The sequence below is a fragment of the Diplotaxodon limnothrissa genome, linkage group LG1, assembly GCF_057381915.1.
Source record: "Diplotaxodon limnothrissa isolate DT_005_m linkage group LG1, D_limnothrissa_male_GT1.1, whole genome shotgun sequence".
Taxonomy (NCBI): domain Eukaryota; kingdom Metazoa; phylum Chordata; class Actinopteri; order Cichliformes; family Cichlidae; genus Diplotaxodon; species Diplotaxodon limnothrissa.
Window position 1 is genome coordinate 22,564,055 of NC_140596.1, and position 23,758 is coordinate 22,587,812.

General features: G+C 41.1%; 1 protein-coding gene across 1 annotated transcript; it reads right to left on the minus strand.

Moving 5' to 3' along the window:
• Positions 1–581: 581 nt before the first annotated feature.
• ext2 (exostosin glycosyltransferase 2) lies at positions 582–23,758 on the minus strand. Its single transcript, XM_085355100.1, has 15 exons — positions 23,656–23,758; positions 22,852–23,193; positions 22,540–22,763; positions 21,827–21,916; positions 19,533–19,649; positions 19,246–19,441; positions 18,959–19,098; positions 17,670–17,763; positions 10,396–10,527; positions 6,309–6,498; positions 4,253–4,419; positions 3,463–3,606; positions 2,825–2,953; positions 2,139–2,221; positions 582–1,787 (listed from the first exon to the last, which is right to left on the minus strand). Exons 2-15 carry the CDS (start codon positions 23,164–23,166, stop codon positions 1,649–1,651), a joined length of 2,160 nt encoding a protein of 719 aa, XP_085211226.1. The 5' UTR covers positions 23,167–23,193; positions 23,656–23,758; the 3' UTR covers positions 582–1,648.

Sequence of the window (23,758 nt, forward strand, 5' to 3'; positions counted from 1 at the left end):
GCAGACCGAGACTTCCAGAAAACTCAAACGACTGCAGCCGCGGTACATCCTCCTATTAGCACTCGAAGATCGCTCAAGTCACTCCGAGTCTCAAGAGAAGTCTTTCAAGATGTCAGCTAAAGGCGCTGGTTGGCCAGAGAAGTGTCTGAGGCTGTTGAGAAAACCCATAAAATTTGCTCCGTCTTATTACTTCGCACCACCGTGCCAAAATATTGTGTCATCCCTGTAGTCACATTGTGAAATCCCCGTGCGTTTCAGGTCCTTTGAAGGGACAAGAGTGCTGAAATGAGATCGCGCAACCCACAAGACTATCACACTAATTGAAGCTGACAAAAATACGAACTGCACCCTTTTGAACCGCTGACATTGAACAGGGTGGATTAGGCAGCTATATTAACAACAGGTGACAGCCTGGAGGGAACAGTGGATCGGCCGTGTCACGGAGGGGCTGATCTGGACAGTCACAGATTACAGCGCGAGGCAGACGTTAAAGAGGAAAGTGTCTTTCCTCATCTTCTTTCCCACCTCTCTTGAACATCGAGGAAAATAAAAAACAAAACAAAACTGTGGTACATGGTTGTGCAGGGTTTTATTTGTATTACAAAGTCACATATATACAGTTAAATGCATAAACCCCAGTCGAAAAAATATGAAAACAACGGGAAAGGGAAATTTAAAACAAACAAACAAAACCATCTTAAAAGACCGCACTGCTCTCAGATTTGCTGCCTTAATGATGCAACTGGAGAAATTAGTGACAAAAAAGGTCAAAAAGTGAAACATACACAATAGGTTAGATTAAAAAAAACAAAACAGGAAAAACAAACAAACCATTTTATGTCTGTTTTGAAAAATGTGGATTTGTCAACCAGTCTTCTATTCTAATGTAGTGTTCATAGACAATTCATGAACTGACTTAGTAGATGCTTTAATAAGCATCACAGTTTTCTTACATTTCTACGCATAAATACAAAGAAAGGCTCGCTCAGGCGGTATAAAATTACAGTTGCAGTGAAATGCTCCAGTAGCTCGACATGCCTTTTTCCAAATCGCCTACTCACTCTAAATCTTAGATTTACGGTGCCAGCTTTTTCCCAAGGTCCGCTCTGACTGCATAAAGCACTGTACATCATGAATAAAGTGTACACGGATGTGTCCTTGAATCGTTTTGATATTTATCGTGTTAACTTTAACATTTATTACTCTTTCTGTGTTGTACAGTTTTAAGAATAATGTCCGATGTCAGCTTTTTGGAAAGAAGGAAAAACATAGAAGAGAAAGTTTGTGTTGGAGAATCATAAATTATACAGCACTGCTGCAAAATACAAATATATACACTGTATACACTGAATCGAGAGTAGCTGGAGCCCAAAGCAACCAGCTCCAAAACGGTAACAGTGAGGGACCAAAAACCTGGAGTCAGTCGGCCTTGTCCGTCAAACGTCAGACTACTTCACAGCCACCTCAGATTTTGGTTTAACTCTGATTTAAAATATAAACCTGATGTCATTAAATTCAAGGTAAAAACAAAAATCACTTGAACTGAGAGGGGACATGAGCACATCCCGCTTCAGTCAGAAAACAGTGTTGGTTATGCGTGTTTGAGTGCTGAGGCTGTGATGGGGTCCAAACATCCTCTGCTGGCTGGTCAGAGGCTGCCGATGTTGGGGAAGCTCTTCAGCTTCTCTGGGAAGTCATCTTTATAGAGCACCGGGTCTGCGCGATGTTCCACCACTTTCAGAGGCATCGTCCCGAAAACTGAGGCAAACTTGTTGATGCACTCAGATCTACAGAGCGGGAGACATTTTATCAACAAGCATGATAAAACCATTCATATAGCATCTGACCCTTAATAGACTCAATACTGAGATTGGGTACATTAAGGTCACTTACATTATTTTGACATTTTATGCAATTGCTACATGAAGGTTTTTATAATGTTTGTTTTTGGACATTGGCTACTTTTTCACTTATTTTTAGTCTTTGTACAAAATTATTTTCTTGGTTTTTTTTAGACTGTTAGAAAACAAACAGTGCAATAAACACACTCTACTACTGATGTTCTGAAATTGCACCAAACTAAAATGATCTGAGGGAATTTCAGCTGCTCTTTTGTTGATCATTTGGAAAACAAATACCTCTCCACCATGTGTGTCTGATCCAGCGACAGTCCATCTATGGCAGTACATTCAGGGCACTTGAACTTCTTCCTTGGAGTCACCTAAACAGAAGCACAGTTACAGTCACACCAGTGATATTTGCTCACTTCAGGGTTTGTTAAGGCTCAGCATCCTAAACAGGAGCAGTTTGGTCAAATGAAGCAAGTCTTTGACATCCAAAGAGAACTTTTGTTGCAGACAGTGTGAAGAATTACTTTTTAATTCTTATCGGCAGGACATTTCCTTCCCTTGACTTTTGTCATGAACATGTGAACATTTGAATGTACGTGTGTAGAAGGAAGGGGAAGACAGATATTCTTGGTCAAAGAGGGTAAGTTAAGGAACCTGTTGGAGATGTTATGGGAGGTAGGACCAGAGGTGCAGGTGTAAGAAAGTGTGCAGAGTGTGCATAAGCCCTAGTGAGCTTAGAAAAACACACTGGGAGGGGGAGTGTCAGTGAGTGACTCCCAGATAAGGGAGGTTAAGGTCGGGCTTTAGCTCAGGGCCCCTGCACCTGGACAGAGTTGGGGTGATGGGGAGGGGGAGAGGCTGTGATGTTGAAGGGTGAGAGCTGATCAGACCCAGAGATGCTGGTCTGCTGTGTCAGGCTACAGACTCCCCACGCAAACTTTTAACACCCAGACCAGACAGAGCCATGAACATACCTTTATGGGGGCTTTGCCAGTGATGTTGGCCACCAGGAAATTCATGGCAATATCTTCACAGTTCATGTGAGCATCCACCCAGTTCTTGATGTCTCCCGGCATCTTGTATGTGTACAAATAGTTGAAGTACTGAAAAGAAAGAAAAGAGCGGACAGTTTAACATAGTGAACCAGCATCATGTAAGGAGAACTATTGTTTTTCTAATTTCCTTTAAACTCAATGCACAAATGCCTTTCAAAGACTAGCTTTTTGCATTACTGTGAAGCAAAAGTACCATCAGTACCTTCAATACTTCGTTTACATCAATGCACTACTGATGCTGTGGTCTAATCTAAGATGAGCTTCACACATTTTCACTGACAAATTGCTAGTGTAGAAAATAGTTGCAGCAATACAAAAACATAGCAATGCTGGGACCACGAGGGCACAAATTCCAAAATTGACTTGCGACCCAAAGTCTATGCTTTATCATCTTCCCACAGAAATTACCCCAACTTTTGCTGAACTGTTACATACTTCTTGTGAAGTCTTAAACATGCTGAAACATGGGCTCATTTTTCCAACGAAAACAAACGCGACATGTATAAAAACGGCAAATTAAAGCTCAACTTGTTTTCAAGCAACCTGTCTCAGATCACCTTGTGGTAGAAGGCAGCTCCAGTTAGAACCATGGAGACCTCATTGGTCCACTCCGACTCATACTTCCACTTTCCCATTTCATGGTCCCAGAGGTGCAGCCGCCCGGGGTAGCCCACCAGCCTGTCTGGAAACTCCCTCCAAACCTGGAAAGAGCAGAAGAGAAGACAGATCGTCTAACACTCAGCTAACGCGAACAGAGATAAGAATTAAGGACTTGCATTAAAAAATGAAATATTCAGAACAAATTTCAAATTGAAGTTTTAATCTTACATCCGTGTCTGATGCTTTTCCAAAAACAATTACTCAAAGTCAAAAACTTGGAAAACAAAGAGAACGCTTTCAGAAAGAAACTGATTCATGACAAGCTGAATATTTCAACAGGCTGCTGGCTCAACACCAGCAGTCAATCTGACCTCCCTCTATAAGCAGAGTCACCAACAGTGAAACTCCTCCTCTATACGGCCTGTAATTCAGCGTAATTACCCTTTAACTGAGCATAATTTTATTAAATGGTTTTTAAATGGATTCAGGTGAGTGTGCATGGCTAAAAAGAGCTGGACAGGTATGTGAGTATGGAAAGCATCAGCTCCAGACCTGTTATTGTTCTTCACACATCAAACACATTAAACAGGCCGTCAAATCCCCAACCACTAGAGAATAAACACTGTAATCTCACTCAATGACTTTAAACTCTGGGATCAACTTGAAGTGGTTCCCTGCAATACCTGCCATCAGGGAGATGACTGGAAAGTATGGCCAAGGTTAAATTCTTCTTTTGTTTTTCCTCACCTCGTAGCCAAACTGCAGTTCATCAGATGTTAGCATGATGATGTCATCATCGATCGCTAGCACAGCTTCGGTCTCGATCTCGTCATAGGGGAAGAAACGGTTGCTCAGTTTGTTCTCTTTGGTTCGCACGACTTTGAGTGGGACGCTGATCTTCGGCCAAAGAGTTTCTATCAATGGTGAAAAAACAAAACATTTTTATTTTATTTTTTTTAAACAGAAAGAAAAATTCCAAAATTGTACTTTTAAAGACAAACATTGCTGAGTTCACGTTATGTGATAATGAGTTGGCTATATTTGGTGTCACTGAATAATCAAATTAAATGACTGCAAATAAAAATGAGATGTATGTGGAAGACATTTAGGGGTTGAAAATGATTAGAAAAAAATCAGTGTGTGAAGATATCATTTACCCCTGAAAGAGGTTTTGAAATCTTTGCTGGCAGTGGAAAAATAGCGCTGTGGGAGCTTAACTTCCCTCACTGACTCATATCGCTATACTAACCTCAAGCACATACAAATCTAACCACACTACGATTCTTCAGGAGGCAGACCAACAGGGGAGCATTTCAAAGATCTTGGGCAGTGTCCATGGCACGGACTATGGCACAGACAGATCACACAGAATGTGTTCCCCCATTAATGGAGTAACTGAGGCCTGGAAGCCCATGAGAGGAGCTCCAGGTCCTCCTAACCAAGTCTGAGGTCTCCTGTCAAAAGCTATTGTCAAAAATAAGCTGAGTTTAATGCCCTGAGTTTCTTTTTTCACACTCTCTTTGGATCTGTCATCAGTTTTTTTTTCTGTTTTTTTCCTCCAGGCTTATAAACAAGACAATAAAAGTCAAAAGATTATTTGCTATAAAACAAATTACTGCTAAAAATAGATGTAATGCTGGATTGTGTATAAAAAAAAAACCCAAAATTTTAAAAAAAAAGGGTGGAGCAAAAACAGTAAGCCATTAACACATCAAATCTAGGCTAGGTGTGAATGGGGAAGAAATTTGCCTTCATAGTGGGTTGTGCCCCATAAGTCTGACCCATCAATGGCCCCTTGTTAAGTCTAATAGGACACAAAGGCTCCATCAAACCAGGCGCCGCTGATGCCTCTAATGAAAAGGCAACTAACAGCACTTCAAAGCCATTCACTACTTGAGTACATTAGCCAACTCTTACAGCAGAAAGACAGACTTAATTCTCGGAATAAAACACCTTCATCTGAATTAAGGTGTCGGTGGGATAAGGACCTAACCATTTTATACTTAACTGCCTAATAAGGGTAAATAATTATAGGGCACCGTGCCATAAATAACCACTAATAAGACCTCACTATCAAAAATCTGTAAAGAACTAATGATGATAAATAGCCTGAGAGAAAAGCAGAAAAAGTTAAACAGAGTTAGTTGGTACCAACCAAATCCTAATAACAGGTTCTTTTTTTATTAGCACCAACACATTTATTTACTCTACGTGTGACTGTGACTGGAGCGCTGAGCAATCAGTAAATTAGTAGCTAGGTGATCTGCATATCATTAATACACTTCTCTTTTTAGGGGCAGTGTTTTGCCAGTCCGCTCTACTTTTTTTATTTATTTATTTAAAAACCCTCTGTGCAACCAGAGAGCATGAAACCGTTTGTGGGGAGATGAGTTTTGGCTGCTCTCTCCATTATCATTTATCTGTTGTACAGAAGACATTTATTGCTCAGGCACACAGGCCAAGAGACCAATCAATAATATCCTGTGATTGCAGACTGGTCCTGACCAGTTGGTGAGTGACTGCTGGCTGTCGCTGGGTGAAACTGGTTGAAAAGCAGGAAGCAAGAATATGGTATCACAATAGAAGTGCAGTTGAGGGCTGTTGTGGTTGTGACTGGTAATTTAGGGCAGAAGTAAATATCAGAAACCCCTCTCAATTGAACACAAAATTTAACAAGAATACCAATCACAGTCTCTTCTACAAGATTGCTTCCATTACCTAGCTAGTTTGGTTTGACCCAGTAAACTTCAAAGTGGGTATAGGCTTCTGAAAAGTTTCATGACCTTGAATGTTTTCCACTCACCCTCAGGAGGACTCTTGTTCTGGTTATTCCACACCACCAGCAGTTTAGCTAAGCTAGGCACCTTGGAGATTTCCGTGATGACCCGGAAAAGACTCTCAACACGATCGTAGGTTAGCACCACTGCTGTGAATCCAGGAGCCCTCGGTGGGATGAGTGGTAAGAACAGGGGGCTGTTTACACTGGACCACTTCTGTACAAGAAAGGCGACAAAGAAAGACATAAGCTTTTAATGCCTGGAGCATCTTTTTCAATTCTTTATCATTCACTCTTTTTGTCCTTTCCAAGCAAAGCCACTGTAGCGCTAGTCTCATGAATTCTGTGTCAAACCAGTCTGTCATGGTTTCCATGATTGAATGCCCAATAACAGGGCTTTAGTGGTGAGTGAGGTCACTTTTTATAATGGAGCAAGAATCGTCCAACAGTGTGTCAAAGGGCCTAGCAGAGGCTGAGTATTTAAAGCCAAAAGCTTCCAGTGACAGTGCCAAGTAAACCCTACAGAAGCAGTAGCACAGAAGGACAAGAAAGGAGTTGGAAATTGAGACAGGTGTCCAACCTCTCGTGCCTACTAATCTTGTGATGCTATTGTGACAAGTGAGACTAAGGTAGGAAAATGTAGGAGAAAGTGGGCTGGACAGGGAGGACGGGATGGGATGGAACAGTCATAAAAATGAAAAGAATTTCCCAGTTGCGAGTAGCGGCCATCTAAAGTCAGTGTGGAACGTAATCCTGGATGTAAATCCGTTAGTTAGATTAAAAAAAACAAACTCACCTCCAAAAGAAATTGTGATGGTGTGCACAAAGTAAATAAGAACAGAATGCAGTCCTCAGTAAACTGCTTAAAACTATTTCTAAAAGTACAAATACAATACATGGAGTGGGATTATCATTTAAATCTATGCTCCTTTTGAACTTACTGAAACCAGTCTCAAAAAACAAGTTGTTTCTAAAGGGTGTTTTTATAGGGGAAATAAAACCAAACCATATCTTCCACTTAACAAGCGTGCGCTACTGCCAAATATAAGAATATAAGACCTTCAGGGAACCCTTGATAAACTTCATCAAAAGCTCCAAAAAAAGTTCCACTGTGTTTGAGCACAGCAAAGAGAGCGCATCTAACACAGTAAATCTGTGGTCTGTTTGAAGTACATATAAACCCTGTTTCTTCTCTGGTCCCAGGTGGCCACAGTGTGATTATGTGGCTGCTTCCACAGCATCAACACAAGTCTGTCAACAGAGACACGGCCACTGCCTTTTACACAACATCACTCACTCCATCACAATTAGAAAGAAAAAGAAAAAAAAAAGCACTTTACTGGCAAGTGGAAACTTCACTGTGGTCGTTGTCACATTGTCAAATAAAAAGAGGGGGAAACAATTAAACTAACACATATAGGCAGCACAGTTGCATGAAAACAGACTAAAAGACACTGAGAGCAGTTTAGTCATTTGTCAAACAGAAAAGATTCGATAAAAGAAAGCCACAGCTCGAATATCAACCATCAAATAGTGGTAGGAGTCATTTTGCTTTTATACTAAACATTTAAACTAAGAAGAAGAATTTTATTTGGTTGTTTGAACTGCTTAGGTGGTTATTCTCTAATCTTAGACATCAGGACATCTGAGAACTGCTACACAACTTCTGTTAGCATGTCATTACTTGAGTTACTTGTAGCATTTTTTTCTCATCCAAGGAATTTAATCATTTTCTGATGGGCCCAAAACTGTATTTTTAAATATTTAACTTCTCTTTATACACATGTGATGGACTTGTTGATTATTTACACACTGGTTCAACCATTTAAAAAGTCCTAGGAATCCTTCTGAGGCACTACTTCGTGCATTCATGTCAGTTTTTAACTAAAGCATTGTTAGTATTAGATCTTAGTGTCCTCATTGTCATCGAGCTGTGTTGCCATGTACTGCATTACACTGTGGGTTAGGGCTGGGTCATATCATACCATTCACGGTAATACCGGTATAATGTTGGGCAACAATAAGAAAAGGAAATATCGCGATAGAATTTGGGTAAAACGTGCATGCGCAGTGCCTTTGTTTACATACGCACATGGCCGTGATGGAGAATGAGAAGGGTGAAAGCGGATCGTTGAATGAAACTGATGAATCAGAACTGGTTTGTAAAAATGCTGCAACTTCAGTGGTGTGGAACTGGTTTAGCTTTCATCCATCAGATACACAACAAAGCAGTATTTTTGGTAGAGCATGTAAAGTATTTTGTCTAGTGTCAATTATATCACCAGTTATATCGTTATTGCAAATTTTCAAATGTATATCATGATAAATATTTTTGGTCATATCGCCCTGCTCTACTGTGGGATATTTAAGATGGTGTATTGACCGGTGACCAGATACTTAAACTTTCTCCCAAGAATAGCATGCACTTCATGTACTACTCAGTTAACTTATAAAAAACAAAACCTTACTTTAGCATATAAAATACTATTCAATGACATTTCACACACAGCCTTCAGTATGTCGTTCAAAGTCAGCACTTTGACCTCATAGCAGTTCTTTTCTTTCATATTTAACTTTTTTTTAAAGAAGTAATGCCCAAATACTCAAAGATTGTACTCTAACTTTAAGAAAAAACAAGAAAAAGACTTTCCTATGCCCAGGTCCCAATCACCACAAAAACCTAAACTGTGGCAAATTATAAAGTCTGAGATGCCTCAGTTCTTGTAATGTAAAAACCTTACAAGTATGCCCCCTTCCTACAAATCCCAAACAAAAAGCAGCTTGTCCCTTATTCTGAAACCCCCTCTCCAAAGGCACCAGCAGTCCTGGGCAATGTGCTTTCAATTACCACCAAAAGACTAGGGGAGGAGAGGGGGAAAATGTCTGCCTGATGTATTTAGTGCTGTGTGCAAGTTCTCCTCACCATCCATTCACAGAATTCATACAGACAACACTTTATCTCCCATTTCAGGCAGGTTAATCTAAAGACCTGTCCTGTGACACCGTCAACACCCTCTGGGTTGGGACAAACTTTGAGACCAGAGTAATTCTGATGGGATGGACTGGTGGCTTAGATGTTAATACGAAACATTTTGACACAAGAGGCAAATGTCAAGTGAAGCTGTTTTGTGAAGCGAGCTGGTTTAGAGTGAAGTCGTGGTTGAGAGTGAACAGCTGGATAACCAGTTCATCCTGAAATACTATACGGACTTAAGCAGAACTGGAAAGGGAGTCCCCCCCACCAAAAAACCCCCTCAAAGTGTTGACTGTTTACATCCACGCATCCTGATTGCAAGTGCCACCTCTAATCTTGGCATTTTAGTGGATCTACTTAAAATGTGGTACTTGTAGACATCTGACAGATCCAAGGCCATTATTATGCATCTACACACAAGCTGACATGCACACGCCTCTACACCACAGGCGGAGGATGGAGGAGACTCTAGATCAGACCGAGCTGATTAACAACTCCTGAGAGATGGTCGCCCCAGCCAAGATGTCGGCAGCCACAAACTCTTATAACCACAGGGATGCTAAGCACACACATGCACACACACAGAGACCATTCTTTCACATCCAGCGTTCTCGCTACAAACACAATGACTCAGGCGTACGGGAACTTAGTTTTCACCACAATGGAGGCATCCTCTGAGCGCAGAACTGCTGACACAAACTGGCTCCCTCAAAGCTATCTGGGTGTATACCAAACTGTGAAGCGCTGCATCTGTGGTATTTCAGAAAGAGGGAAGGCATCTACTGTCACTCTACTAAAGAGGCTTTGATTTATAAGGCACAGGAGTGTGGGAAAGCTTATGTGGTACTGTGAGCGTGTGTACAGCCAAAGCTCTATTTTGGACGAGTGTCACTCAGATGTCTTCAACAACAACAAAAAAAAAAAAACTTCTAGGAATACAACTGAGCAGCTCAGCACATAATAGCCAAGGACTTTATAGGTTATACAGATGTTTGCTGCAAAAGAAATGGAAAAAAAAAAAAAAAAGCAACAGCACAAAACTAAAAGATAATAATAGAACATTAAATAACCTGTTTGGTGACTAAAAGTTACAAACATTTGCAATATGCATGTCAATGTCAAGTGTAGACAGTTACATACCACCACAGGTGGATTGTTCCACTGCTCATAAGTACGCGCAGCATATGGGTAGATGCGATCGTTGATGATCTGGAGAGTTGTCAAGCCAATAGCCTTCATGGAGCTGAAGTAGGCCTCCCAGAACCAGCGTGCCTGTAGACAAATGACACAAAACTACTTAAAACTGGAAACAGGCAAGCCAGAGTAAAAACACGACATGCCTAGGGTCAGTGCATTCACATTCAGTGTTACGTATATTCTTTCGTCTCATGTAGCTCAGGAGGTAGAGCAGGTCATCTACTAAACAGAAGGTCAATGGCTTGATCCCTGGATGATCCAGTCTACATTCCAAAGTATCCTTGGACAAGATACTAAACCCAAGATGTTCGCCGATGCTTTCATTGGAAAATTAATGTTTGATAGAACGCACTCAGATGTAATAAAGACGTGCTTTTATGAGGAGGTGAATGAGAAAGCATTCTGAATGCTCAACTAGAACAGAAAAGCACTATCCAAGAACCAGTGCATTTAACTTTAGCAACATATCTTACGTAAATATTATTTAAAAAAAATGCTGCAAATAGATATAAGATAAATCAGTGCATATAAAAAAAAATATATATTTTCACAGCAGAACTGTAAATCTAGAACTACTAACTTTAAGATAAATATGTTATTTCACTGGCCACATGAAATGATATTATGTCCTCCAAAAAAATTTTTTTATTCTCATATTAACCTACAGAGTGGAGCAGTTATAAAAAAATAACACCAGAGTGTTTTCATAACTATAAAATCCAGATATTCCCTGGCCCACATCTTTGAAGACAATTTTGCAGCCCTCTCCAACGTCTTTGTCCTTCAACGACTCTTCTTTTGAAGCCCAATGAAATCTCTTTTGACTGCGTCTGTTTTCCTTCAACACATCTCTGCTTTGACTTTATGATAAGTGAACTCTTAACCCATATCTTAATGCTACAGCAACGGACTCTGGAATCTCCAAGTGCTCTCATTCACCATTGACTTCACATAGTTTTTGTCAATATTGGAAGCATGGAAGTCATCTATGTGTTAAATTTCTATAATCATGAAAATTGCTTCAAGATCCGACTGTTATGAAACTTCAAGGGACAGTGCCATGTTACACTTATATGACTCCACCCAATCTGAATTACTGATAGTTTTGGGGTGAAGGATGTAAATATCTTAGAGTCTGCCCTCCTAATGGATGCGTCCATGAGCATTACTGCATTTTGTGGATGCTCTATGTTAAACAAAGAGCTTGTTAACACATAACCATGAGACATTTCCCTAAATCGCCAATGTCGATGTCATGAGATGAAAGATTGGAGATGTAGAACAACAAAAAGAGACTATATTTTTACAGAGGAGCTGAGGAGAATCCAAAAAGACTTTCTAATCTCAAGGGGGAATCCCAACGGTCCATAAATCAGCCAGTGATGAAAGTTTCTTTTCCGACCGGGAGGAGGCAAAAAGCAAACTGTGCTGGCCTGAGGGCCCATTCCCCTCCCCTCCACCCTCTCCCAGCGCCTGGAGGAATTTTTATGAGCAGGGAAGAACAGACATCATTGCAAGAGAGAAGAGATACCCTTTCTACGTCTTCCAACTGGAGCAGTAACCGTGCAGCAAGTCTATAGTCTATACTTGGTCCCTGTTGGTTCTACTGCTTAAAACAAAAAGTACAGCAGTACAAATACGTCCAACCAAATAATCCATAAGCTGAACAAAAATTACTTCTCCAATCATTTTTTTTAAAAATACTGGTGTAATGTAAATTTTAACTATGAGGCCGCTGCAAATGGTGAAAAATAATTCATGTATGATGTAACAGTAATCTGATGTAATGGCTGGTTTAAAATACTCCCCAGCAGCTCCTGCTTTTTTGTTGTTTATAATCATTAAAATGTCAAAGCAGTGCACAATAACAGTTAAGCTGACGGTATTCTGCATGGCTTTGTTTAAATCAGCTGTAGCTCTCAAGTGCCTGACACATGAATTAACCTGTAAACCAGAATTGGCAGTCACTGAGTTGTGTACAGACATAGGCAGTCATTAGTGTTTTTGATATAATCAAAAACAGCAGTGAAACCTGAAGTCTGTTCAAATCACGCTTACCGGGAAAACCTTTCCATTCCAGTTTTATCAGCAGGTTTGTGTGGCTCCAAAACATTTTGTAGTGTAACAAAGAAGCACACAATGCGGTGATTCCCATTTTCCTTTGTTTAACCTGTGTTTTCATGTTTTATTTAACCTTAAACTGCGAAGTTTATATAACTCCTGGGTTTGTGTTTAGGAAAGAAAACAGGAATCTGTTGGAGCACCTCAGCTGAGATTAAATTTGCAACTCAATTGGTAAAATTAACAACCTGCTACTAAATTTAATGGGCAACAAATAAATGACCAAAAAAAGCCAGTGAAGCCACTGTCATTGTTCTGACTGCTCAGTTCTGAATGAAGGCTTGCATGTAAGAAGAAGACTACAGGAATACCTATACAGTGAGACTATTGCAAGTTGGGACAATAGGCAGGGTCAGCAAACTAGAAACAGTCTAAGGAAAAGATGAGGAGTAAGTTTAACTTAAACTCACTAGCAGTAACTCCCTCCATCTGTCTTATGTATTCTAATTTAATGACAGAATTGATTTATTTGATCTATGTGTCCTATTTTGAGGGTATGACCCAAAGAAAACAACGGGAGTAAATACACAAACACTGGCTCTGGAGTGGCCTCAATTGAGCACTGTTAACATCTCACAGCTGTTTAGTATGTGGCCTTTTTAAATGTGACCTAATTTGATGCAATTACATCATCTCAAATTTGAAAATGAGTTCTGCAGCTTCAACCAAGTCCGCTGGCTACTAATAGAGGCTCAACAGTATTAACAGTATAAACAAAAGTAGCTTATCTTAGTCCGATTTGTTTTCTCATCAAATCTCCCTCTTTCCCGATTTCCTTTCTTGTTTGGAAACCCCACCCCACGCAATATGACAATTACTACAAATCACGCCACCTAAGATTTACACACTCTGAAATCAAGGGTTGCTGAGCCCTCTGCTGGCAGATCTAACAAAATACATTATCTCAAAAGTTTAAATGGACCCACTGAGTTTTCCCTTTACAACAATGAAAGTTTATATTAAACAGCACCTAAGTTCCACATATCGAGGTCAGTGTATGTTTAATTAACCTATGAACCTTTCTAACTTCAAACTGGTTGCTTGTTGTCAGACCAAGTTTTAGTTAACTTTTAGCTTTGTATGATGTCAACAAGCGAGGACATCCTTCATATCTCTGGCTGTCACTTCAGAAATCTCACTCATCTGCTTTTCTTCCTGTTTGGGAGGAGGGACCAATCAGAAGGAAGTAGGATTAAAATCAGGGTGATCCTAAAGGGAGAGGAACTAATATGTCTGGATAGCAGATTAACTGAAGGGCTGCAACAAAGCCCAGTTTAGGGTACATGAACTTATTTTGAACTGCAGTAGAGCTCACAATAAAAGTATGGAGCTGGAAATCAGCGCAACAGGTCCCTTTCAAGCTCTGTTATACATGTGCTTTAAAAAAAAAATCAGCATGAACTTTACTCTATGGTTTATGTAGAACAATGTCCAGTACTCTTATTTGGGAATAATCTGGATAATCGTACATTAAGCAAAAGTGCCCCAGTGACCTATAATAAAAGTTCACATCCTTGTTAATTTTGGCACTTAATCAGAATCAGAATACTTTATTGATCCCTGGGGGAAATTATTTTTTGTTACAGTGCTCCATTTTAAACCAACATTAAGACAAGACAGACAATACACTAACTAAGAATAGTACAATATATACATATATATACATACATACATACATAAGTCACTCATAGATAAATAGTTGGAAAAGAAACATGTGTAGTTGTAGCAGCAAACAGTGTGTTAAGTGGATGCGTTGTACAGGGAGATGGCCACAGGCAGGAATGATTTCCTGTGTCGTTCAGTGGTGCTTTTCGGTAATCTCAGTCTCTCACTGAACGTGCTCCTGTGACTGACCAGCATGTCATGGAGTGGGTGGGAGGTGTTATCCAACATTGTCTTTATCTTGGACAGCATCCGCCTCTCCGACACCACCTTGAGGGAGTCCAGCTCCATCCCCACAACATTGCTGGCCTTACGGATTAGTTTATTAAGTCTGTTGGCATCTGCGACCCTCAGCCTGCTCCCCCAGCATGCAACAGCATAGAGGATCGCACTGGCCACAACAGACTCATAGAAAATCCTCAGCATTTTCTGGCAGATGTTGAAGGACCTCAGTCGCCTCAAAAAATAGAGACGACTCTGGCCCTTCCTGTAAAGTGCTGTGGTGTTTTTAGCCCAGTCCAGTTTATTGTCAATGTGTACTCCAAGGTATTTATAGTCCTCCACAATGTCAACACTGACCCCCTGAATTGAAACAGGGGTCAAGTGTTTCCTGGTCTTCCTGAAGTCCACGATCAGTTCCTTGGTCTTTGCCACGTTGAGCTGCAGATGATTCTGCTCACACCACGTGACAAAGGAGTCGACCACAGCCCGGTACTCTGTCTCATCATCCCTGCTGATGCATCCAACCACCGCAGAGTCATCAGAGAACTTCTGAAGATGGCATGTCTCTGTGCAGTGGCTGAAGTCTGTGGTGTAGAGGGTGAAGAGGAAGGGGGAGAGGACAGTCCCCTGTGGTGCCCCTGTGTTGCTGATCACCTTGTCAGACACACACTGTGGGAGACGTACATATTGTGGTCTTCCTGTCAGGTAATCAACAATCCAGGACACCAGAGAAGCATCCACCTGCATCGCTGCTAACTTATCACCCAGGAGGGTCGGCCTGATGGTGTTGAAAGCACTGGAAAAGTCAAAAAACATGACCCTCACAGTGCTCGCCGGCTGGTCCAGATGGGTGTAGACACGATTGAGCAGGTAGATGATGGCGTCCTCAGTTCCGAGACGAGGCTGATAAGCGAACTGAAGGGGATCCAGGTGTGGTCTTACTATGGGTCGCAGCTGGTCCAGGATGAGCCTTTCCAGGGTCTTCATGATGTGGGAGGTCAATGCCACGGGCCTGTAATCCTGGGGGCCACTGGGACGAGGCGTCTTTGGTACAGGGACGAGGCATGATGTCTTCCACATCACCGGGACCCTCTGCAGACTCAGACTCAGCATAAACAGTTTATGAAAGACTCCACACAGCTGGGGGGCACAGGTCTTGAGGACAAGGGGACTCACTCCGTCTGGTCCAGCAGACTTGCCTGAGTGAAGTCTCCTCATTTGCATCTCAACCTGGTATTGAGTGAAGGTGATGGGTGGGGGAGGGGTGTCAGGAATCTCACAGGAGGCAACATGTGAAGAGAGAGGCTGGCACAGTGGTGTGGCTCTGGATTCCAGGCTGACTACAGGTGAGGTTGTGGGGGTAGGAGCAGACACTGTGGTGTCGAATCTATTGAAAAACAGATTCAACTCATTGGCTCTATTCTCACCTCCCTCAGCTCCCCTGCTGTTGGTTGGCCTGAATCCAGTGATGGTCTTCATGCCCCTCCACACCTCTCTCATGCTGTTCTGCTGGAGTTTCCACTCCAGCTTCCTCCTGTAATTGTCCTTAGCCTCTCTGATCTTGTCCTTTAGTAACACCTGGATCTTCCTCACCTCCTCTTTGTTGCCCCCTCTGAAAGCCCTCTTCTTGTTGTTGAGGAGGGCTTTGATGTCCTTAGTCACCCACGGCTTGTTATTTGGGTAACAATGAACAGTTTGAGCTGGAACAATGGAGTCGGTGCAGAAAGTTATGTAGTCTGTGATACACTCAGTAAGCCCATTGATGTCCTCGGCGTGAGGCTCACAGAGTGTTTCCCAGTCGGTCACCTCGAAACAGCCCTGTAGTTCTGCTAAGGCCTCCTCTGACCACCTCCTGACAGTCCTGGTGGTCACAGGTTCCCTCCTCACAATTGGCACATAGCGGGGGGTGAGGTGAATCAGGTTATGATCTGACCTACCAAGTGGGGGGAGGGAGGAGGAGCTGTATGCATCCTTGACGTTAGCATACAGTAAGTCTAAAGTTTTCTCTCCCCTGGTGGGACAGTCCACATATTGTTTGAATGTTGGTAGTGTATTGTCCAGTGATACATGGTTGAAGTCACCCGAGATCACAATAAAGGCACTCGGGTGCTGAGTCTGTAGCCGAGCTATGGCAGAGTGGATAGTGTCACATGCAGCTGTGGGGTTAGCAGAGGGGGGAACATAGAACTTAGCCACTGTGGCTGTGAATGCTAATACATCTCAAAACTATGATGTTCCCATTCTGATAAATAAGGTTTGTGTTTTTAGTTGTTGTTTTTTTAACATGGGAATGTACCATGGTGCACTTAACAAATACAAACAGAAGGATATTAGAAACATGCTTTATCTAGCATTTTTCCTGAACATTAAAGTAAAATTCTGTCTTAAAATGACTTCTTTCAGTCTGATAAATGATCTAAATCACGATAAAAAAGAATTTGGTAAGAGAAATGTATCAGAAAAAAAAACCTCAAGTGGTGATCAGTTTGATCCATCTGTACACCATCAGAGAAGGCAAAAGAGTACTTCTGTGACCAGTGAATAAAAAATATCAGATGCTTCCATGGTAGCTGTGAGATGTCCACAGCATAGTACCACACCCCTGAGAAAAACCTAGCAACCTGACAAGCAAACCATGTTTTAGAGTATATCTGGCGTAATCCAACACCAACCCCATCTTTGAGCCCTTGGCCTAAAACGCCTGTTTGGCCAGTATAATTGGTAAATGGACTTGGGTTGATACAAGTGAATGAGGAGCAGCTGAACTGGTGCACCTCTCTCGTGGCTGCTTTCACTTTTGTTTATTGTGGCTCAATGCACATAGCAAATGGAAAGCGAATGAGCCGTCTCTGTCCATTTCATTCAAGCTAGAATCAACATAAAGTCCTCAGAGAGCCTTTTAAAAATCTAGCCTAAGCAAAGAAGGAAACTCACAAAAAGGAAGACTGCCAGCCAAATTTCTGTCTTTTGCACATGACATAAAATTTGTTTTGGTTTTCAAGGGCTTGATTGGTTGGCCGGCTGGTTAAGGACCAGGTTCATCTCAGACATGACATGCAAGTGCTGTAAAACCCAGCGACTAGCATGTCAATCCGACATGGTGGATATCTGATTGACATCTAAATGTATGGTGCAAACCAAATATAAACTGCAACCAAATGTTCTTTAGTTTTGCAGAAGTTTGCTGAGAGATGTTAAACACTGTCTTGTACCTGTCTCTGCATTTCTTCAACCTGTCGGTGAGGGATACTCTTCAGGATTGTGTACATCTCTGACAGCTTCTCCTCAGGAATAACAACAGATGCCCTGTGCAGAAACAAAAGCATTAAATATGACAGGCTTTCAAACGATTTATTTTTCCACTGTATTAAGATGTAGGCAGTAGGGGTGGGTTTTTATAATCGATTCATCGATTAAAATCGATTCTGGCTTGGATAACGTAAAATCGATTCATTAAAATCCTGAATCGATTTTTTTAATATAAATTTATTTTGCCCGAAATGCCAGAATCTCTGGTGACATCTCACAAAATTTCAAGAACCACCAAACAGTTAAGACAGTAAATGAGAGCAGGTACACGGATTCTGCACATAGACTTAAACACACAGCGCGACCCGCGGATCAGAATCAGTGAGATGTCGCCTTTCTCACGGTCGGGGCTGAAAGCCGACAGCTCGCTGACTCTGATCTGTCGGCGGGTCGGCGCTTTGTGTTCACGCCCTTTATGAGCCGATTCTAAAGCTGTTAGTTTGATCTCTCTCCAAACAATATTGACCGAACCAGCAGCAGAAGAAGATCCAAACGCTTCACATAAACATCGTCATGAATTCACTCTGACTTTTACTGTTTTGCTTCCACCGCGATGCACAGCTCTCTCTCTCTCCCTCTCTCTCTCTGTACTTCAAGAACAGTTTCCCTTTCTTCATTATTCGCTTGCTTGTTACACAAGTCTACGGTTGTTTACAGCGCTGTCAGCCGCTGTTTTTTTCCCTTTTACATTCTTCCGAAAAGAAAACCTAATTTCTGCTGTTCAATACTGAATAAATTTAAACTTTTTAAAATTATTCAAAATGCAAAACGCTTAACCGTGTCTCTAATAAAACCGCTGTAACTTCAGAGGTAATGTTCATATGTTGATTAATGGTTTTCTTTCGTTTTTGATGTACTGCAGAATATTTTTATAAAATCCCAGGCCAGGAAAATCACCTTCATGTTTTTCTGTGTTTTATCTTCAGCTACTTTGACACAAAAGCATCTGCTGTGACGCTCACACCTTTGATAAAGTCTTGCGAGTGTCAGCTTCCTTTTTATTGATACAAAAATATGTAAATGTACTGATCTGAATTATAATATTTCTGACTGTCAAAATTTCCCAGATTTAAATCGAATCGAATTAAATCGAATTAAATCGAATCGTGGATCGAATCGATTCGGGACCTTGTGAATCGGAATTGAATCGATTCTAGAAATCAGTGACGATACCCAGCCCTAGTAGGCAGACCTTTTCCAGTCAAGTACTTCAGAGAACGGCAGAATGTAGGAGTCAGCCAGAATGACGGGAACACAGCCAGCCTGTAGCACATCACTGAGGGCAGCCTGACCCAAACGTGCCCCCCTCAAGACCACACAGAATGACGACTCCTGCAGAGAAATGTTGGGAACAAACTATTAATTACAAGGAAAAAACTTTAACTGCATTCTGAACATGAATAAATTAAATAGATTTTAAATGAGTGCACTTAACGAGAAAAATATGACTCTTTGAGTGCAGATTGTTATGTTTCCCACCTGCAGGATCTGTGGGTAGTCGTACACCTGCCCTTTGTAGCATCGTTTTCGTGCAGAGGCAGCACCCTGAGAGAGGTTGCTACACTTGTCCAGAAGAAGGAGGGCTTCTCCATTTTCTTCCTTCAATCGCTCCAGTTCAGCTCTGTACTCTCGGTGAATAGCAGTTTGTGAAGAAAGAATAAAGTAGTGCCGAGGCCTGGGTGGAGTCAGAAGATATGGAAACCAGTTATTAGAGAAGATAAATTAGGAAATGATTTTAATTTAGTCAATGTGTGACATGTGTTTACCCAGGTTGTCTCTCAGGCAGGTCAACATCTGCAGAAAGGGGGCTATAAACTGGAATGCTCACATCATAACCTTGTCTGTAGGTCCATGTAGAAAAACCACCTCCAGCCAGCAATGCTCTGAAACAAACAGATCTGGGTTGTAGCAATGTTTCCAGAAAAGAGGAACCTTAACACGCTCAACACAAATTCACTCATTCAAATTTACATTTTGTTAACAGCAATGCCGATTTGCTTGTGGTTATATTCTTAAACAGTTCCCAATGATATGGATTCTGTACTAAGTTCGTGGTTTCACTTTTCTATAAAGTGAAACCATGCTGACATGCACACCTGGTTCTGATGAGGCTCCATGCCAAATACACTGTGGATGAGCACAGGAAATTCCTTACAGCTAAGATAGTGTTCAGTGTCTCAAACGTGGTAATAAACCCAACCTCTTGCATCCTTAACAATCACTCTCACTCAGTCACCTTAAAGCCAAATTTGGCCCGCAGCCTACTTACATTTGGCCCGCGAAGCCATACCAAATTACTATCAGAGCTGTAATTTGTATTATACAGCTATATATTGTTTAGTATTAAGCTTTGCTTGTTTCATATTCAGTTTTTCAGCAAAACGTGTTTGAGTCCATAAGAAAAGATTCATTGTTATATCTGGAGGAATAAATATATTTCAATAAATATTAACGTTAGCCCGCGACTTTGTTCCAGTTTTGAATTTTGGCCCACTGTGTATTTGAGTTTGACACCCCTGCCTTAAAGGGTCTGGAAAACATGTTCTCTCTTACCTGCTTGTAAGTAGATCTTTCATCTGCATCAAAATATCACTCTTAACAATTTGTGAATGACTGCAGTTTTGATAAATACTTGTTTGAACTTTGATAATTTCTGCACAAAAACTGATTAACATTGTTTTCTAGTTGAATGCATTTTTACCTCCAAGCAGGAGGCTGTTGGACAACATAAAAGCTTATTTATCATATTTCTAGACAGCTTTTAAGCTGTACCAGTACAACCTCAGCTGATGAGGATTAATTAATGGAATTAATGAACAAAAACTATGGAAGTCTCAAAGCTTTGATCTAAATATGAGCATCTCGTTTACTATTATCAGTCATTAATATAATCAGTTCCATTGCTAGGGATGGGTATCGAGAACCGGTTCGCACTGTTTCAATTCCTTGGAATTGTTTGCCATTTTTGCAAACGATTCCCTTATCGATTCCAGTCGCCCCGAATGACGTCACCACATTGCGGAGCGTCATTTACCTGGCAGGAAACACGGCGCCTAAGCGGCTCAAACGCTCAAAAGTTTGATTATACTTTACGAGAACGGATGACAACAGGGCAACTTGCAATACTTGCAAAGTAGATATTTCATTTAAGGGAGGAAACACTACGAATATGCAAAAGCATTTGCTCACAAAACACACGATGACCTTAAATGAATGTCGTGTTTTTAATTCCGCTCCGGACTCGTGAATCTCAACCCAGCAGCAGCATTAACGTTTGCACGTCCTCTCCCGTTAATGCGGCAGGTAAATAATCAACTAACAGTGCATATTTTGTTTGCGCGATCTGCCTTATTACAAAACCTGCCATTACTGTGCATTTAGGTGACCATGATGAGAGAGAGAGTCTGGCTCAGATGCTGGCAGTTCTTGCTGCAGTCCACCGGTAGCGTCTCCTTTCAGGCCAGGATAGACGAATGTCACCGAGCAGTGACTAAGTTTGTGGTCAAAGGCTTGCACCCATTTGCCACAGCAGATGCCCCCGATGTTTGGTAAGAGAATGTGTTTAATTGTAGGCAGGGACATTACAGGATATTCTTGTGTAATTGCTACTGAATAATTTATGTTATACTTTGTTATTGCTACAGAAGAATATTTATTTTATTATTTTACATTTACAATTTTTTTTCCTGGGGACCCTGTGACACCCCATTGAAGAGCCGTAGGCTGTGGATCGCTTAAGATCTCACTGTTAGGTTTGTAAGGCCATGTTACTCCTAAATTTCTGTCTTGTTCAAAGAGAAGATATAAAACAAAGTTCTAAGCTATTCGCTGTTCTCCTTTTTAAAAAAGAATCGATAAGAGAATCGATAAAAAATCAAATCGTTAAACAGAATCGAAAATGGAATCTGAATCGTGAAAATCGTATCAATACCCATCCCTATCCATTGCATTAGTTAAACATACAATACTACGATGCTGTAAATTCAAATCATTTTTTTTTTTTATTTCTCAGTGACTTCAATCACAGCAAAGTAATTATGTTAAGATGTGTTCCATTTACCTGTCTCTGGGCACATCCAAGGCAGTGTTGTAGTCAGGAGGGCCTCCAGGTAACATGTTGAAAAGCAGATGATTCATCCCTTTGTCCCATCTAACAAAACATCATCATCAAGATCAGAGCTGTAACAACTTCTCACTTTGAAGATTATTTGAACAATGGAAAACTGACTGAAGTTTTTCTAATTACCTGAATAAATAACTGCTCATTTTAAAAAGAAAAGCCTTATTTGACTTTAAGCTGTTACCATTTAGTAGTTTTAAGAAGTTCAAAATTTATCAATGTATTATTTGGTATCAAAAAATACTGGTTAAACAGAATATTGCGCATATTTAAGAGACAATATGTGAATCTTTTACAGATTAAAAACTACCAAAACAGTTAAACGCCAATACATGTTTAAAATCAGAGGCATCACAACAGAGACCTATTGTGATGAAATAAGGCTGAAATTAAATCTATTATAGTATTTTATAGCAGTACAAAGTATAACTTTGGGAGGGAAGGGGATTTTTGAGACCTTAATTTTGGGGAAAGTCAGCAATTTAAACATTTTTTTTTAATCAATTTTGATTTGTTATTCCACACGTGGAGTTTTGGTGTCCTGATCACCACTGAAACTGCAGTAATGTAAATTTAGACAATATTTCAAAGTAATTACCAGGAGGCGTTTCAGACTTTTTTTGAGGATCTGAATTAAAATAAAAACCGAGTACCTGGGTAACATTGCCAGAGCCTGGGCTGTCTCTCTTATACGGAGGGAGTTCTGATTTAGTACATCAATAGATGGAATGAAAAGGCAAGCCCTTGTAACATCGTCTGTGTAAAAGTCACTGTCAGAGATGGCACTAAGCAGATCATTGTATTCTCGAGACAGGCCGGTGCTGCTGATGGGGACCCCCAATTCATCTACAAACCTCTGCAGAGGGTAGATATAAACCTGCAAGCACAATTTCAACAGTTGTTCGTGACTTCTACGTAAGAAAATTGAGTGTCTGTGTGTGGGGAGTGTTTCCAGGTAGCATTACCTTGATTCTATTCTTAGGGTTGTAGCCACACCTGTATACATCAAAGCAGGTGTGCATGCGACAGCTCAGGTCACCCCTCTCAGGTATGGGACTGGAGACGGGAAGTCTGATCAGAGGTGCGTCGTGAACACTGCGCTTGTCGAGGGTCCAATCAGCTGTGGACTCAATGGAGTGCGGCCAAAACTGAAACATCCCTGTGGCGATTAGTCCAAGCAGCACCACAGAAAACAGGGTGATGTAGTAGATGCGGTGCTTGGTTTTCATCCGAGGGATGAGAGCAGGGCCCCGCGAGCTGTATTTCCCAGAGGTATACATGTCTGACACCTCTTCGTTAACCAGCCGCTGTAAACACAGGTTTCGGATCAATGGCAACTCCAGGAAGTGTTCAGACAACACGAAGCACACTAGGCATCAGTTTAAAAACCAGTCTTCTGTCGCGTGATTGGCAAAAATCACTAGTTTATATGCCGATTTCAATGCATTTGCTGCCAATGACTCGAAGCTAGATAACGGGAATGTTACCACTATCAGGGTGATGCCACCAAACCACAATGTCCATGATAGCAACCATAACATAAAAAGCGAGTGAGAGAGAAAAGGTCGTTAAACAAACGCCAAATTTGCAGAAATTAGCTAAGAAACTATCTTTCCTAACAGCAGCTAACGTAACCCACTAGTAAGCTACACTAGCTCTGTAAACATTCATGCTAACCGAGTTTACTAACATTAATAGGTGTTTCAGCCATTAGAAACCGACCAGAAAAGGAGTAAATGCCTAACAATAAACGTATATGTTCTACCTACCGAGATGTCGTTAGTCGGAGAGGGGAGTTTGGTCTTAAATCATGGCAACATTTAGAGAACAGACTGCACATATGCATACAGTGCTAACCTAGCTTTGAGCTAG

Coding starts and splice junctions, on each gene's coding strand:
- ext2 (XM_085355100.1), bottom strand. CDS start 23,166: ATGTATACCTCTGGGAAATACAGCTCGCGGGGCCCTGCTCTCATCCCT. Junction 2,954..3,462: donor GAGCTGCCTTCTACCACAAG/GTGATCTGAGAC, acceptor CTTTCTTTTCAG/TACTTCAACTATTTGTACAC. Junction 2,222..2,824: donor CTGGCAAAGCCCCCATAAAG/GTATGTTCATGG, acceptor GCTTCTGTTTAG/GTGACTCCAAGGAAGAAGTT.